The sequence below is a fragment of the Mastigoproctus giganteus genome, chromosome 10 (genome assembly GCF_048544385.1).
Source record: "Mastigoproctus giganteus isolate SK-2022 chromosome 10, ASM4854438v1, whole genome shotgun sequence".
NCBI classification, from domain to species: Eukaryota; Metazoa; Arthropoda; class Arachnida; order Uropygi; family Thelyphonidae; genus Mastigoproctus; species Mastigoproctus giganteus.
Window position 1 is genome coordinate 168,074,943 of NC_143584.1, and position 18,109 is coordinate 168,093,051.

General features: G+C 37.3%; 1 protein-coding gene across 4 annotated transcripts in view; it reads right to left on the reverse strand.

The window, feature by feature from the left end:
• LOC150079459 (PAT complex subunit CCDC47) overlaps positions 1-18,109 on the reverse strand; it is a 264,969-nt gene that overhangs the window by 228,375 nt on the left and 18,485 nt on the right. For 2 of the 4 annotated variants that reach the window (XM_090383779.1, XM_090383781.1), the window contains exons 2-3: positions 15,509-15,693; positions 15,088-15,335 (exon numbers count right to left, since the gene is read on the reverse strand). In XM_090383779.1, the coding sequence (XP_090239905.1) occupies positions 15,088-15,309 (222 nt within the window). In that variant the 5' untranslated portion in view covers positions 15,310-15,335; positions 15,509-15,693. Of the gene's footprint in view, positions 1-15,087; positions 15,336-15,508; positions 15,694-18,109 lie in introns of those variants that run through there. The other 2 variants (XM_090383780.1, XM_090383783.1) reach the window with 2 other exon arrangements.

Below are 18,109 nucleotides of genomic sequence, written 5' to 3' on the forward strand. Positions count from 1 at the left end.
CAAACCCCATGTACGTTTTCTGACAGTATCTCAGTTATCGGTTGATTCAACTACTACTCATCTCAGATGCCCAAATTATTCGCTGTATGATTCCTTTCGCCTCAAAGGTGGTACTTGTGCAAACGTCCGTTCTGATATTCCTTGTCAGAGATTGTTACCAATTCCAGAGAAGATCGAAGGATGAATTACCAATTCCTTGGTAATTCATCCTTCGATCTTCTCTGGCTTAAAATCTCTCTACCACACTGGGTCAAATTCATCTGTTGTCTCTACCATTCTCCCAACTCCAATAATCACTTGGAGCTCTTTGACTTCCTCTCTTTGCAACTTGACTCTCTCCAGTCCAACTTTCCTAACAGTGAGGTAATTTTAGTTGGTGATTTTAATGTTCACAACGCCGGCTGGCTTCCATTTTCTAGTCACACCGACCCAGCTGGTTGAGAGGCAAAAGCATTTTCGAAGCTTTTGAACTTTGTGCTCCTTTAAAAGCTGAAGGATCTGCATTCAAAAAATAAGACTAATAAGACTAATTGCTCGGCTAAGTTCATGCCTTCCCATATGCTTTTTAATGTAAAATTTGGAACTTCAGAATTTATCTGTGCTTTCATCCTCTGAATTGATTTGGTTTACCACCGATGCCATTTCCACCACATCAGCTTCGCCAGCCTCTTTCTCTACCAGTAGTCATATCATCAAAACCTTCTCCTCCTACCAACTTAGCAAGTGCTACTATCGCACCTATTCTGTTTTCTTCCAGTTCGGCCATATTTCCTGAATGAACTGACTCTGGCCGTACATTTTTCCAACATGCATTTAATGTTGACAGTTTTCTTCTTTGAGCGATAAAGCTATGATTCCGATACAGTTCACAATTGAAAAATGTTTCCATGCCTCCATCACTTATAGATTCAGAATCAATTTTTTCCAAAATCCACTGTAATGATTTTCTGATGTAATGAGTTTTAAAGGCGGATATAATGCCATAATGAAATGGCTGAATTAAAGAAGTTGTATTAGGTGGTAGGAACATTATTTCAAAGTTTGGATGACTTAAATCTTTTGGATGGCCTGGCACATTATCCAATAGTAATAAAACTTTGAAATCTAGAAAAAATTAAAGATTTTCCAATATTTCAAATTTTAAAGTGGAAAAATCTTTAATTTCTCCACTTTAAATAGTTTTCCACATCTGGCACAAAACAATTTAGAAACCATTCTTTAAATAAATCAGCAGTTACTCAAGCTTTATTATTTGCCTTCCAAAATACCAGTAATGAGTTTTTATTTACACCTTTCATTGCATGAGGATTAGAGGATCTATAAACAAGCTTAGGTTTCGTGTAATGTAATCTCCTGATGCATTACTGCACATAAGTAACGTTATACGATCTTTTGATGCCTTAAAACCTGGTGCAGTTTTCTCTATTTTTCCAAATAAATGTTGTTTGACATTTTTTTCCACCAAAGACCTGTCTCATCAGCATTGAAAACTTGGTGTGGTGTGTATCTGTCAGTGCTGTACCTAGACTTCTGCTGGCCCTGGGCAAAATATTCATCTTGGACCCCCCACAAAAATTAAAGGTGGAATTCATAAAATTGAAAGAAAGAAAAAAAGGAAACACTTAAAAATTATTCAAGTCATAATTATTTATTTAACTTTAACAACCAGTACATTATTTATATAAACTTAAAAAGTTTTCGCATCATTACCTTACGATATTTACTTGATATAAATTTGTCTATAATGTCTGATGTTTTTATATCTTTTAGTACATCTTGTTCTATTGACATAATGGCCAATCCATTAATTCTTTCTTGGCCAATTGTTGCTCGTGAATACGTTTTAATCATTTTGAGTCTTGAAAATCTCCTCTCTCCAGATGCAACTGTAATTGACAATGTTAATAATATCCGAAGAGAAATGGTGATGTTAGGATATAATTCAACTAATAAATCAATAATTCAACTAACAGATAAATGTCAATAATTCTAAGCAACTAATTTTTTATCCCCTTTTAAAACATGTTGCAAAGATTGGATTTCTTGATGTAACTCTTTGACATTGATGTCACTACTCCCATCTTTGCCAGTGAGAATTTCTTCAAGATCATTTCATTTCTATTGCACTTTCAAATAAATTCATGAAGTTTTCTGATTTTAGAATAAGATGAAAAGCAGAGGATATTTAATTGATCTGATCAAATATTTCTTGTAGGCTAACGATAGCTACATCGATCATTATATTAAAAAATCCATTTCAAACCTTTTGGTTGGATCAATAGGTGTTCATCTGATGAAGTTTCATAGATAAAGTCACATTGTTTTTCTAGAAACTCACACTTCTGGTAACACTGACAGTACTTCCAACTCAGTTGCAATGTCCTTTATCCATGTACAATTTAAATCCTGATGTTCTAAACTTTGCATGGCTTTACTTTATGTATAATACTCAGTGTTTCATACCAAACAACTATACTTATAATATATTTAAAAGAAGTAATTTCTGTTAACAAACCTTGTATTTCAGACTACAATTTTGATTCTTTTCCTTTGGCCTGTTCCTTGATTTTATTTAATGCAGTCTCGTAACATATCGTTACATTCAGAGCAAAGCAAACAGTTTTAAATGTCAATCTACATTATTGTGGGTTTTTGTTGCATTAAAACTAGGTTTAAATAATAAAAATAGGAAAAATTTAATTTCTTTTAACATCTGATTAAAAAATGAATAAATTTACTGCAACATAAATAAGGCAATATTGAATTTTTTTTTTGTATAATTAAAGTATTACATAAGAAACAACCATTTTTTTAAATTTAAAAAAAAAAAAAATATATATATATATATATATATATCATCAGAATTTAGGCCCCCTACATTCTCAGGCCCCAGGTGACTTCCCATTCCCCTCATACCTAGGCACAGCACTGGTGTCCATGCTCTTCAATATTTTTTTGAAATTCCTCTGTATACTTCTTGGCAGCTTCATTATCAGCCGATGCACTTTCCCTTTGAATTCTTATGTTATGTAATGAGAAGTGGTTTTTAAATCGCTCAAACCAATCTTTACTGGCAACAAATTCTGGATTAACAGAAGGTTCTCCATTTTCTTTCAAATGGTTATAAATTTTTAATGCCTTTTGTTTAATTAAATTGCCATCTAATGGGATCCATTTTTTACCGCTATTGTCACTCCAAATACTGAGTGTTTTTTCCATTTTCTCAATTACTGGCGCAAGGAGGAACTGCCATATTTGCAGAAATGAAAGATCCTGCAGCAACAGCAATTCTAATTTTCTGTTCATTTTTCTTATGGTCTGGTCCAGAACGTTGCTTCATTTAAATTTAAACTTTTTGCAACATATGACACCTTTTCCTCTTTTTAAAGACGATCCAAAATTTGAATCTTTGATTCTAGAGAAATGAAGTTTCTTATGAGCTGTGCTTTTTTTGCTTTCCTTAGGCATAATTTAGGACTGGAATTTATTAATTTGCAACAAATAAATTATTTGTTGTGAATTAATAACGGTTTTTAAGAATAAAGTTTAGCAAAACATACCCGGAAAAATTTATAAACGATCAAATAAAAATGAAAATAACCTTACAAAAATCTTAAAAGTCACAAATTGCACGTTTCAAAATCACAATTTTTTATGGTCTTAAACAAGCTCAAGTTCAATAGCACAGAACCTAACATGGGGATTTCCCAACAAAATAAAATATGGGAATTTCCAATAATTTTTTTTGCATAAAGACTAGCGGATCAACAAAAAAGAATGGAAATGTTAAAAAATTACATCCAGCATAACAGCAGGGTATCCCCCACACAAAAGCTCAAAAATACAGTGTTAATGCAAGGTTTGGCGCAATTCTCTAACAGTGTTAGAGCGAAACTGTTGTAGAAACACCATGTTATATGGGAGGGGGGGGTTTTGCCTGTATATTGAAAACCTTTATTTCTCACTCTACTACTGCATTAAAACAATTTGAAATGAAAATAAAATATACAAAAGTTAGGCCACCGGTTAGGATTACAGCTGGCCTAGTTATATAGCTGCCAACCTTTGATTTCGGAAGGAAGTAGATTATCAGAAACAGATGGAATTTAAAAGCTTTTAAATCCAAACTTGGGATTTGAAATTAAATTCCACTAAGACCATAGGCATTTTATTTTATAAGACAGTCATATGATCATATCCTAGTACAGTAAAGTGTACCCAGAATTTTTCTGTCAATGTATTTCTGTTTGGATTATCTGTTAGAAGCCAACATCTGATTATGTTGCTTTAAGGAAGATACTGTTGCAGGCTTTTCCTCTTCAGAAATAACTTTTGTTTACAAAATTGGCCTTGCTATTTAAACTTAGCTATCAATAGCATCTCCAAAGTTTTATCCGAAACAAAAGGTCTGAACTGAGTTTTTGATTTTAACGATTCCTCATAGCAATACTGAGCATGAGAGGATATTCAGCAGAATGAAGAAATCACTTAGCTGAATATCTAACAAGTGTAGAATGAGTACAGAGCAGAACATCAAGATTAGTGAGGGGAACAAAGGGATACTTTTATCAAGAAAGATTTCAATTCTGCAAACTGTGTCATCTGGAAACTAGGTACCTACATTTTTCACATGTTGGTTCCCAAAACAAGGACCACTCTATATAAATTCTTTGTTCTTTCATAACAGCCTCTGGCAGGGCTTTGCTTAGCTAATCTAAACTGGAGGGAAGTAGCTGACATTGCAACTTAAAATTTACTGGTTAGATATTTTGACATAGTTACCCATGAGCTGAATGTAGATTGTTATTTTTGGTGCAAGGGCCACTTAGGCCATATTGCACCTATCAATGGTATGAAGGGTGTACATGCATCACGACTACTATTACATCAGTCAAACATGATCAAATAATTTTATCAGTTTAAGAAAGTGGAAGAACTCCAACAGATTAGCATCATTACCTATGATACAGTAGAGCATCAGAGGTTCTTCAAGATTTGGCAGAAAACTGAATGAGAAATATGTTTAATTGTAGGTGGAGAGTTGCATTGCTTCATTGCAGATCATTACTTGTGAGGAGATAAAAGTGAGTAAGCTGACTGTGACCAATTTGTGCTCTGCTAGGATTACTTCCTCCTTTCTGTGTGCATGGAAGCTGGAGGTCCAAAACTGTGGTTCAGGTTTTATTTGATGGAGTTTATTATGCGTTTGAGCTTGCCACTGAAGTGTTCATTTTCCCTAGATATACAGTATATTCTTCGTATATTACATTTGTAGTCAAGACAGGGAACATAATAATGTGATAATTCTGTGTTGGATGGAAGTTTCGTGGCATAGTCTGCACATTCATTTTCTCACATCCCAGAATGACCTGGGATCCAGCAGATGATGACCACTTGCTGGAGTTCCTGGACATGCATCAGTTTTTTATGTACTTTATTAAAGGATGTGTATGAGAGGAAATATTCTCTAAGGCTATAAGTGCACTCTGGGAGTCTGTACATATCATGCTTTTCTGGATGGACAGATGGAGAATATTTTTTTGTGCAAGCCTGATGGTGAATAATTCAGCTATATAGTACTTCCCACTGCTGCATTCAGTGGGAAGTAATATGGAAATGGTTTTATGAGGGAAGGTGGCTGCAGCACCCACTCCACTGGATGTGGGCAATATGGAGCTGTATATTGACATACAACAACTCCATAAGGGCGTGCTTTCCCCAGTTTAGAAAATAACTGTCACAGGATGGTTTAACAGAGGACCATGGGAGAGATCTGGATTGTTTGGATCTTGGAGAATTTTATCAAAATGTATATTACATGAATGTGATAAGGCCTGCAAATCTGATACCAGTAGGCGAGCTGCCCTGGGTTTATTTCTATAGTAAATTGTGAACTGTGGATCATTAAGGCCTAACGGATAGGTAGACGACTTTGAATTTTAGTTGCATAATTAAGAAGTAACAACTTTCTCCTGAGGCTTAGGAGAAGCTCATGGCCTTCAATATAAAGACTTTGAACTGGCGACATTCTATAAGCACTTAACAATTCCAAGGGCAGAATGTTGAATAGGGGCAAGCCATGCTAGCATGCTCTCCCTAGCAGAATCATATAATGGGGCACTATAATCAAGATGAGATCTGATTAGAACTCTATACAAATGAAGTAAAGTGTAACAATCTGCAACCCATGATATAAAAGAAATAATTCTGAGTGTGTTCATTATTTTTTGGCAAGTTGTCCGTAGATATTTAATGTATCCAAGAAGTTCAATTTACTAACAAAAATCAGGCCAAGGAAACAAATACTGTTTGTGACCGAGATAGGATGATTTCTTAGGTGTGGCTCTGGATCTGAATGCATCTTCCATTTGTTACAAAAGTGATTGAATCTATCTAGATTTCTGATAAGATAGTCAATACCCATTCCGTGCCATAAATAACTGAATATTATTAATTTAGATTTGGAGCTGCTGCTCAATGAAGCATATTTGACTGTTTCTTGCAGTTCCCAGAACTGCAACAAACAGTCAGAACATCGGCACAGAAGTATGAATTCCCATGTCAGGAATAATTTTGGTCGTGTGATTTATTCTTATTGCAAATAAGGTGACACAGAGCCAAGCCCTGTGGTACTCCTTGTATATCTGAGAGAGGACTTGTTGATAGAAAACTTGAAGGTCCTATGCTGAAGGAAATTCTGTATGAAATATGGCAAGTGGCCTCTCAGGTCAGGGGAATGGAGATCTCTCAGGATACCAAAATGCCATGTGGTGTAAAAGACTTTCTCTATGTCAAGGCACACAATGATGAGATGCACATTTTGGATAAATGCATTCCTGATGTTTCTTTCAGCTTTGACCACGAGATCCAGGGGTGTCCAATTTTTTCTGGAATCAAATTGATTAACAGAGATTGTATTTTGGGAATCAAGATACCAAGTCAGTCGACAGTGAGTCATTTTTCCAGGGTTTTATTTAAGCAGCTAATGAGAAAAATGGGTCTATAATTTTGAGGAATATAGCAATGTTTCCCTGGTTTGGGAATTGCCAGTACATAGGAGTGATGCCAGGAACTGGGGAATGAATGTTCAATGAAGGTTTGATTGTAGAAGTGCAGCAGCAAAGATACTGATTTATTATCTAAGTGCTGGAGCATTATGTAATATATTCTGTCAGGGCTTGCAGCACTGTTTTTTGAGACAGATATACCTTCTTAAAGTTCAAACTTGTTCAAACAAGTTGCAAGTGGTTTATTATAGAGTAACAAAGATGTAGGTCTGAAGTTCCGTTGGGATTTTCTGTCTAAAACTGATCTTCTGAAATGATAAATCATGTGCTGTCAAGGCAGACAACAGTGAAAATACAGTCCCTAGGGCATTTTCAAACTCTGCAGGAGTAGAAAGCTCCTGCCCATTCCAGTTGAGAAGTGGGAAGGATAATGGGAGAAATTTGCCATTTAGCTCCTTTTTTTTATCCATATTATTCTTGTATCAGTAATTTTTATTAATTGAGCTTGTAAACTGAATCCAAGAGTCTCATTTAGCTTTTGTCCTAACATGACAGGCCATGGCTCTAAGTCTCTTGCAGTTTTTATAAGATTGGTGGTGATAGGATGCTTGCAAAACAGATTCCATGCATCGGTTATTTTCTTTTTTTTTTTGCACTCTTACACTTTGTTCCAGCAATAATTTATGGTTCTATGGATGGTTAGCATTAGCATCAATAGAGGCACATGATGCAAGAAAGCAAGCTTGTACAACAGCATCAGCCGAAAAAAAAAAAAAAAAAAACCTTCCCATTTCACCCCACCCATTTACTCTAAAAGTTTGTCTAGTTCTGCCTTGAATTTATTTAAGCTGTCAACTTCCACAATGACAGATGGAAGCTTGTTTCAGCAATCAACAACCCACTGGCTAAAGGCAAGTTTCTGCAAATCTATTCTACAACTGCATGCAGCTGCCAGCATTTGTTTTGTATGTGATAGGTAACCATGTAAATAGGATTGATCTGATCCTATCGACATGGTTTCAATGATCTGATCATCAAAGGATATATGGAAAGTTGTCCAATCTGCTTTGGAAAATTTCCATTTTATGTGGTTTTCTGAGATGCTTGAATTTTACATATTAATGGGAAGTGATCACCGTTGAGCAGATTGTCAAGAGCTATCCACTCGATACTAAGAAAGAGGGACAGAGAGCAGATGAACAGATCTACTGCAGAGGTTGTTCCTGTAAAGAAATGGATGTAAGTGGGCAAGCCAGTATTTAGTACAGTTAGGTTTTGTCTGTCAATAAGTATTTTATTGAGTTGTCCTTGTCCATCTGCATTGGGAAAATCCCAAAATGGATGCTGTCCATTGACATCACCCAATAAACAGATAGGAATTGGCAACTGCAGAATAAGATCTTCGGGTTCATGAATGTTATAGTGGTGACTGGGAGGTAGGTAGATAGAAACAAGTGTCAATCACTATAGGTGTAACAATGGCTCCAATGGAAGTTTGTAAAGGAATGTGTCTGCAAGGTACTCGCGAATCTAGGAGTATGGTTATCTTCCTGTGAACATTATTTGTAACAGTTCCATCTTGCCTAAAAAGCGTATAATTTTTAACTGAGAGAGATACGTGTAGTGTTAAATTTGCCTACAGGATGATAACAACTGATTAGTTCATGGATATCATCAATGTTACTATGAAATTCTCTACAGTTCCATTGTATGATATGATGCATTATTTGGAAAGATTGGGCATCCAGTGTCCATGTCATCTTCTGTGTGAAGATCTAAGATGGTTTCATCTGAGTCAGCATTATTATCAATATCCATGATTGCTAATGTAATATTGTTTGTCTCCTTAGTTGGAGCTGAATCAATCAATTTTGTTTTCAATTCTGTAACATCTGACGGTCCATGTGGTGTGTTGGATGAACTGTGACTGGAGTATTGTTGGCTCCATCTACTACCTTTTACACCTCAGGAATCTACACCGATGAGCCAAAACATTATGACCGGCGAGTCGTTATGCAGATCAAAGCAACTGCAAGTGAACTACAGCGTGGGTCTGGACACTGTATAAAAAACACTTGATAGTGAGCTCCGATAATCAGTGTTACTCTTGTTCTTCAGATGGGAAAGTCAGCGGACTTGAGCGAATTTGACAAAGGCCAAATTGTAATGGCCAGACGATTGGGTCAGAGCATATCCGAAACAGCATGGCTGGTGAGATGCTCACAGTCAGCCGTGGTTAGTACCTGCCCTAAGTAGTCCAAGGAGGGAAAACCCACGAACCACCGCCGAGGTGTTGGACAACCACGGCAAATCGATGCTTGATGTGAGTGAAAGCTCTCCCGGATGGTACGTGACAACAGAATGGCTGTTTGTTGTTTGTTATTTGGTTTTTAGGAGCATTAGCAACTAAGGCCATATTGCTCCGGGATATGCGGTGGTCATTCCCTGACCTTTCCGCATCCTCCGTATTTGGTGGTGACGGGCTCGAACCCCGGTCTAATCAAGAAGCGTGTGCTACGCACTGCTGCTCCTTCCCACCCGGCTACGGAGGCGCAACAGAATGGCAACTGTGGTGCAACTTGCCAGTAATTGGAATACTGGTGACGGGAGTAATGTGTCACAACACACAGTACATCGAACCCTGCTGAAAATGGGGCTGCATAGCCACAGGCAGCTCCGAATGCCCATGCTAACCACAGTTCACCAGAGACAGTGCCTACAATGGGCACGCGAGCATCGAAACTGGACCTTGAGTAATTGGAAGAAGGTCATCTGGTCCAATGAATCACGTTTCCAATTGCACCACGTGGACAGTGGTGCAACCGGGTACATGTGCTTCGTTTACCTGGGGAAGTGATGGTGCCTGGATGTACCGTGGGACAAAAACAAGCTGGTGGTGGCAGTGTCATGCTTTGGGGAATGTTCTGCTGGGATACTCTGGGTCCAGTCACCCAAGGAGGGAACAGTCTTCCCCTCTGGCGGTGACGTCGTTCAGCAGGATGTCATGCCACACCGCCTGGTTTATTCGAGACTGGTTCGCGGAACATGAGGAAGACTTCCAGGTATTGCCCTGGCCTCCAAATTCCCCAGACATCAATCCCCTTGAGCATCTGTGGTTTGTGTTGGAATAGCAACTTTGATCTGGGGCGTATCAACCACGGACCTTGCAGGAGTTAAAGAATCTGCTGGTTACGTGTTGGTACCAGATACCACAAGACACATTTAAAAAGCTTGTAGCATCCATGGCTCACTGGGTATGAGCTGTTTTGGCTGCACATAGAGGAGGACCAGCATCATATTAGGTAGTTGATCATAATGTTTTGGCTCATCGGTGTATTTTATTAATGATGAGAGGATAGATCGGGCCCAATCTGCGATGGATATGGTTGGGAGAACTGAGACTTCAGTTTGTGTTGCTGTTGATTGATATTTTTGCATTGCTGCAGCATATATGTTCTTGGGTGCTTGTTTGTTGTTGTTTCTTATTTGGTTTTTAGGAGCATTAGCAACTAAGGCCATACTGCTGGAGGGATATGCGGTGGTCATTCCCTGACCTTTCCGCATCCTCCATATCTGGTGGCTGCTAGGAGGCCAAGCAGTTAGTAGAGAAATTAATATATGTAATAAAAAAGAAAGGTGAATTTCCTTTCTCTCTTCTTACTTGACTTTCCAAGTGTAGAAAAACCAGGTCTAATCAAGACGCGTGTGCTACGCACTGCTGCTCCTGCCCACCTGGCTACGGAGGCGCCTCTTGGGTGGACTGAGCATAATTTGCTTCTTTGGCTCTTGGTAAGTAACTTTCCATTCTATCCTATACTTCTAGATTTTTTTTCCCTGTTACTGAGTTCACATGATTTGGAGTAGGCTGGATGTGCACCTTTGCAATTTGCAGTGTTTCATCATCATAGTCTGTTTGCATATGTGCTTTTGATCCACAGTTTGGACAGACTATATTTCCTTGACAAGCCATTTGCGAATGACCAAATTTTTGGTGAAAATAAAAGGTTGTACTGAGCAGTTGAGATAGCAAGCTTTGACACTAGATGGTAAGATAGGTAAACAATGTCACAATTATGCATGTGGGAATAAGATCTCCATCTTTTCTGATCTTGATGCGTTTGGCTTGTATAACTTTTCTGATATTTCAATTTCTGGACCAGTTAAGATTCTGTTACACTGATCAGATCCCACTCTGCAATTACTCCCTTGGAGGTATTTAAAGTTGCATGTAGGGTGACCTCTACGGAGAGTTCTCCAACTGTTGTTAGTTTCAGCAGAGTCTCAGAATGTGTACAACTCACAGTCTCAACCAGTAGGATGCCAGATCTGAGCATTCTCACCATTTTGGGTGAACCCGCCACATTTTCTAAGCATTTCTGTATAAGAAACGGAGATAGAGTGCTCACAAATTTGTCTGAGAGAGAATGTAAGATAAGGAATGATGGGTATTCCTGTTGTTCAATGTCCTTATGCAGTTTTTTTTTTACTTTGTTGTGTCATAGTCAATTTCATGACAGTGCTAGATGAGTGCCTAGGCTGCTCAAATGCAGGATAGTCGTTGCATTACAATGACTATCCTGCATCTGAGCAGCCTAGGCACTCATCTAGCACTGTTAACTTTCCCGCCCAGGTTTCCAGCCCCGCCACGGGGAGGCAGGAGCAATGGCTGCTAGGAGGCCAAGCAGTTAGTAGAGAAATTAATATATGTAATAAAAAAGAAAGGTGAATTTCCTTTCTCTCTTCTTACTTGACTTCCCAAGTGTAGAACTAGTTTATAAATGAACTGCTGAGAGAGAATAATATAACTTATAAAAACTTTTATTGCTGAGAAAGATCGCTAGATAATTTGCACTGGATGCTTGACCTTGAATTTGCTTGGCACCCAGGGCCACTGGACGTAGGAAATAATTTTGAAATGGCTTATTTGGATTTTAGAAAGGCATTTGACTCAGAGCCTTATGGAAGACTACTGTATAAGCTGAAACAGGCAGGGATCATGAAAAAGGTTCTAAGATGGATAATAAGATGACTATATGGCAGGGGACAGTGAGTTGTGACTAATGAATATTTTTCGGATTGGTGCAATGTTAGAAGCCAGATTCCCCAAGGATCGGATCTTGGACCACTGTTGTTTCTGATTTTCATAAACAACATCGACAAGAGGATAAAGGGCATGACATCAAAATTTGAAGATGATGACTGGGAGAGTGGTTAATGATTAGTATCAAGCAATGCTCTTTCAGGACAACTTGAACACACTCAAACATGGTCAGAAAGGTTGCGGATATGTTTTAATGCAGCAAAATGCAGGGTCTTTTACTTGGGGAATATCAACCCCAAAATAATGTATTCTTGGTGGAAAGGAATTTTGGAGTTGTGATATGGGCAGATATGAAGTTCTATAAGCTGTGTAGGAAAGCCCACAGTGTCCTATCAATGATTTAACAATCAATAACCTCTAGATATTTTTTTTTTCATTTTTTTTAAAGCTTCAGGATCTTTTTTATTACAAAAATTCTGCACAAAAGATTTTCCACCTCCAAGACATTGCGGAGCACAATTTAAACTTATATACATTTTTATTTACAGTATTTCAAAATAGTAGCAATTATTAGAAAGTAAAATAAAATCTATTTTAGCTTAAATTATCCCTAAAGTATTTACCTAAGCTTTAGGAACAGTTGTTTAACATTTAATATCAAAAGAAACTATAAAACCATCTGATAAATTACTGGCAGATCACTTCGACAGTTTATTGGCTAAAATAGGTGCACTTTTGGAAAAAACTTCATAACAAAGAACTGCTGTTTGTTATTTGGTTTTTAGGAGCATTAGCAACTAAGGCCATATTGCTCCGGGATATGCGGTGGTCATTCCTTGACCTTTCCGCATACTCCGTATTTGGTGGTGACGGGCTCGAACCCCGGTCTAATCAAGAAGCATGTGCTACGCACTGCTGCTCCTTCCCACCTGGCTACGGAGGCGCACAAAGAACTGCTTAAAATCGCATATTTTTGCTTTAACAGATCTCTTTTGATATATTATACTGTATTTACAACAACAACAACAGAATAGTTTTTATTTTGAGTAACAAAAATTATACATATTATATATACAATATAATATATCAAAAGAGATCTGTTAAAGCAAAAATATGCGATTTTAAGCAGTTCTTTGTTATGAAGTTTTTTCCAAAAGTGCACCTATTTTAGCCAATAAACTGTCGAAGTGATCTGCCAGTAATTTATCAGATGGTTTTATAGTTTCTTTTGATATTAAATTCCACTTCTTTAATATCTTTTCATGCTTTGAAGACCTGGTGGAATATAGTTTTATGATATGCTTTACTACATGCTGTATTCGTTCTAAAAATAAAAACAACATACGAGACCTTTCTAGCATGTCCTCTTCACTGTCTGTTGACAAAACAGCACCCTGATTTTCATGAAGGATATCTAAATTACGCAGAACTGGTCTAGCTTCTACCATATGGTGCATCAAAGTTTGAAGTGCTCTCAACTGAGAACCGAAGCCTGTTAAACTTTCAAGATAGTGCTCCCATAGACCCACTCTTTCCAAAAGTATCCTTAAATATTCATTGTGATGTTCTAGGCTACTGAAGAGGTTGCATGACTTGGAATAATGGCAATCGGCAAGTAACCTCAACTCCTTACAACGCCGATCATCAACCATATTCCTATAAGCATTATGATATAAGGATGCCAATCGGTGACGTATTGATGCCTCTCTATAACAATATACAGGTTGCTTCTGGGACTGAGAGTTTGCTTCTCATAATTCAAGAGCTTTCGTCATCAAATCAATTACGTCTTTCTCTACTTCTTCTTGTGCATGCGTTGAAAGTGGGGCAAAGTCCTGGAGAAGAGAAGCCATATTAAAAAGGGTAGGGGATAACTCCCAGTTAACAGCATCCCACACTTCAGGAAACTGAGTGGGCCCACCCAACACACGTACACAATTCTTATAGTACTGTAGTGCCTTATTATAGTACACAATAGCCTCTAGATAGATAGATAGATAGATATATATATATATATATATATATATATATATATATATATATATAGAGAGAGAGAGAGAGATAGAGAGGGGGGGTTTTAATCCCACTACATAACGCAAACGTAAGACCGCACTTGCAATACTGTATCCACGTATGGAAACCTCACCTTATAAAAAATATTGAAATTCTTGAAAGCATTCAAAGAAGACAACCTGCATGGTTATATCTGTAAAATGGCCATTGTATGAGGAAAGACTAATTATGTGGGCTACAGAATTTGGCAACCTTAGAGGGAACCTGATTGAAGTCTCTAAGGCTTTGGGGCTATAGTAAAATGAATGAATGAATGAATGAATGAATGAAGGTGAAATTTTCAGTTATAAAGGATTCAGAACTAGGGATCACAAATTCAAATTATGGGGAAAGATTCCAAAAACTCCAGAAAGTTCTCTTTTAGCTAGCAAGTTGTTGATTACTGAGAAGGGTTGCCTCCAAGAGTGACTGAGGCTGACAACTTGGAGAAATTCAAAGGCCATTTGGGCTACATGAGGAGGGAAGCACATGATTAGTCTATTTTCTTATCTATATTTTTATATATTTTCTTTTATCTTTCTCTCTTTTTTTTTTTTTTCCCCAGTACAGCAAAAAAAGCCTGTGGCTTCCTTCACTATATGATTAACACTAATACTATTTGCTTGATGATGTATCTTTTTCAGGATTAAAGTTAGAATGAACAGAGTGCTATATAGTTTTAAGTGTTTTAAACAGATTTTTATAGACTCCTTCAGCCTACAGTTTTTTGTTTGCTTACCCTAAACTGAAGTGGGTGACTTTTCAGAAACAGGCATGAAGTGGCTATGTGGATGAGAGACAGAAAAATAAAGTGAGAGAGAAAGATTTAAAAGACTGAAAACTGGTGGCAGAGAGAAAATTGCAGAAGCTGCTAAGAGTTGGAGATCAGGGGAAAAAAAAAACTGCATATGTAAAATTTAAGTGGTCAGTTTATTTCATTAAAATTACCACCAAAATTAAGTACTAATATTTCAAATTGTTCCTTACCTCCACTTGTGCTTCATCTTCATCATCTTCAAACTGTGGAGGTATTTCTGAAGGCTTTACTTCATGTTTGACTTTTGTATCTGTATCTTTAACAACAATTTCTTCTTCTTCCTCATCAAATTCCTCAAATTCTGCAAATTCATTATCTTCAGTTTCAGCTTTATGATGATTAACAGCAAAAGCACGAACAACAAGAATAAGTATCAGCAAACACACTTGCATTGTGAAATATTATTAGGCAATAAAATCTGAAAAAATAAATGATCATCATTATACAGTCCAAGTTTTAGCCAACAATTTAAATTTCCAAAATTAGGTTAGTTAATCTCTCTCTCTCTCTCTCTCTCTCACACACACACACACAAGGTTTAATCAAAAAGTTCAGGGATGAACTAATTATTTGCAAAATGATAAAGCTTACCAGTTATTCACATGGATCACCTTTAAAGTGGTCTCCTTGACAATGAATACACCTATTGCAAAAATTATGCAACTTCTGGAGGCAATTTATGGTAAACTTCTTCTGGAATTGCTAATTGCTCCTGCATCACATTCTGAATAATTTCCTGTCTTTGCAATTCTAGGACCTTTCAATGGAACTTGAAGCTTGGAAAAGAAAAAACAAGGAACAAAACCTAGTGAGTAAGATGGATAGAGGGCAACAGTGATGGAGTGCTTTGCAATAAATTCTTGAATGGAAAGTGCAAAGGTGTGCAGTGGCATGGTCAAGATACAAGACACATAAATTCCCCAAAGCCCACTTTTCCAGCCATTTTCTCTAAACAGCATTATGTAAGACTGTTTTTTAGTATTCACTATTTGACCATACAGGGCAAATTCAGAAGAAACAATGCCCTATGGCTCAAGAAACATGATAAGCAGGATCTTCACATTTGACCAAGATTTCCTTGCCTTTCTGGACCTTGAAAAAGACTGAGGCTTCCGTTGAGAGGACTGGGCTTTTGTTTCTAGGCCACAGCAACACATCAATGATTTGTCACCAGTAATGATAGAAAAAAAAACAATCAATGTCAATCAATTTTATTGTCAACTGATTTTCCACGAGAAATACTAATTTCACTAGCAACGTTGCTAATAGTTGAACACCGTTTGCTCCTGATCAGATCATGAGCAACTGAATCAGTGGTTTTTGAAGTTGAGGGATGAATAAAATGAGGATCGTCTTCAATGGACAAGCAGCCCTCTTCACATTTTGTGAACCACTGAAAACCTTCAACTAACAACATAGCATTTTCTTCTAAAGCTATTTTTAACATTTCTTAGGTTTCTGTTGCACTTTCCATAATTTGAAATAAAATTTAATGCAAATTTTCTCTTAGTAAATATCACTTGTTTTTTAATCTACAATAAAATACATAAAACGTGTTCTAGTTCACATACACTAATTCAAACTGACTACAGATAAACAGGCAATTTGTGCATTACTAGGTGATTTGCCTAGTAATGCACAAATTGTTATTTATGATGTTATTTATAACATCCTCCATGGTCGATTTGGGGAGGTATGGATTCAGTTACATGCATGCATAGAAAGGTTACTGGAGTGGCATCAAATCACCAACCCACTCAAAGTCCAAGTTCTATTCCACAACCCATACTTGCATATTACATACCACTGATCAATGAGCAGACTAACAAGACTTATGCTGGGTATGTCTGAGATGATATGTGCTGGGAACTTCTTGTGCAATACAGAATATTCAGAGAGCAGTGTTCAAATAACATTTAAAATGTGCCTGCTTTAGCAACTTCATTGCTTGCACTGAACAATTCTGTTCTTCTCATTCCCATATTTACTTAACTTAACATAATAATAATGTAATGAAACTTTTGCCCATAGTTAAGTTAGTGAAATTTGCTGAAGTGCTGCACTGGTACAGGATAATGTTTTTGGTTCTAATTTATGATAAAAAAAAAATGCTATGCTCACTAAGCTATGTTTCATAAAGCAGTCAAGTACCATTGATCATAATTTGCCAAGTGGTCCCAAAACAAATAAGAAATCTTACTTTTACAGCAAAATTTTCTTTTTTTTTTAGTTATTTAGATATATGAACTGGGTAGTCAGTTTACTGGGCACTCTCCATTCACCCAAGGATCAATCACTCTATCAGAGAGAGAGAGAGAGAGAGAGATGTGTCTACATAGCAGGCTATATAACACAAGTAGCCAAATACAGAGAGTATGTATGTATGTATATGTACATACAATTTAGCAAGAGAATGGGGCAGAAGATGACCTATTTTACTCTGAGCACAGTATGATAATCAGTATCAAATATGCCAGTGTACTGCTGCCCTGCTGAGGTGCTCAACATTCACAACAGTATCTTGAGTGTACCAAGACTGGCCCAACAACCAGAAAATATCCATCCAATAGGAGTCCTGTGGCTAGAGACAGCTTGTTGATGTGAGAAGCCAATAGAAGTTGAGAATATGAAAAGGAAGGCTGAGAGCTGTTCGCAGTTGGAGAATTACAACAGACAATTTGTCCACTCCTTTTAGCTAAAAACAAGCAGTTATAGATATAGCACTAGCACCAGTATTGGACATCTAAGGAGTGGGAAGATCACCTAATCTGAAAATCCCATTTCCAATTGTTCCATGCTAATGGCAGGATCAGGGTTTGGCAACAGCAGCATGAATCAACAGCTCCATCATAGCAGGTGTCAAACACTACATGTCAGGTCCCCTGATACCAATGGATCAGTCTGAATACCATATCCTATTTGAACATTGCTTCCAACCAATTGCATACCTTCATTCTCAGTTTAATCCATCTAGTAACAGTTACTTCCAGCATGGTAATGTGCCACGTCACATGGTACAAATCCTTCAATAGTGCCAGGAGCATGAGGATAACTAAATTAGATCTCTATCCAATTAAGCAATTACTGAATGAAGTGAAATAAGCTATTCATCAGAGGAGTACATCACTGTCATATCTCAGGTAACTAAGGGGATGTGATTGAGTCTGCATGAGCCAGCATCCCTATGGAATG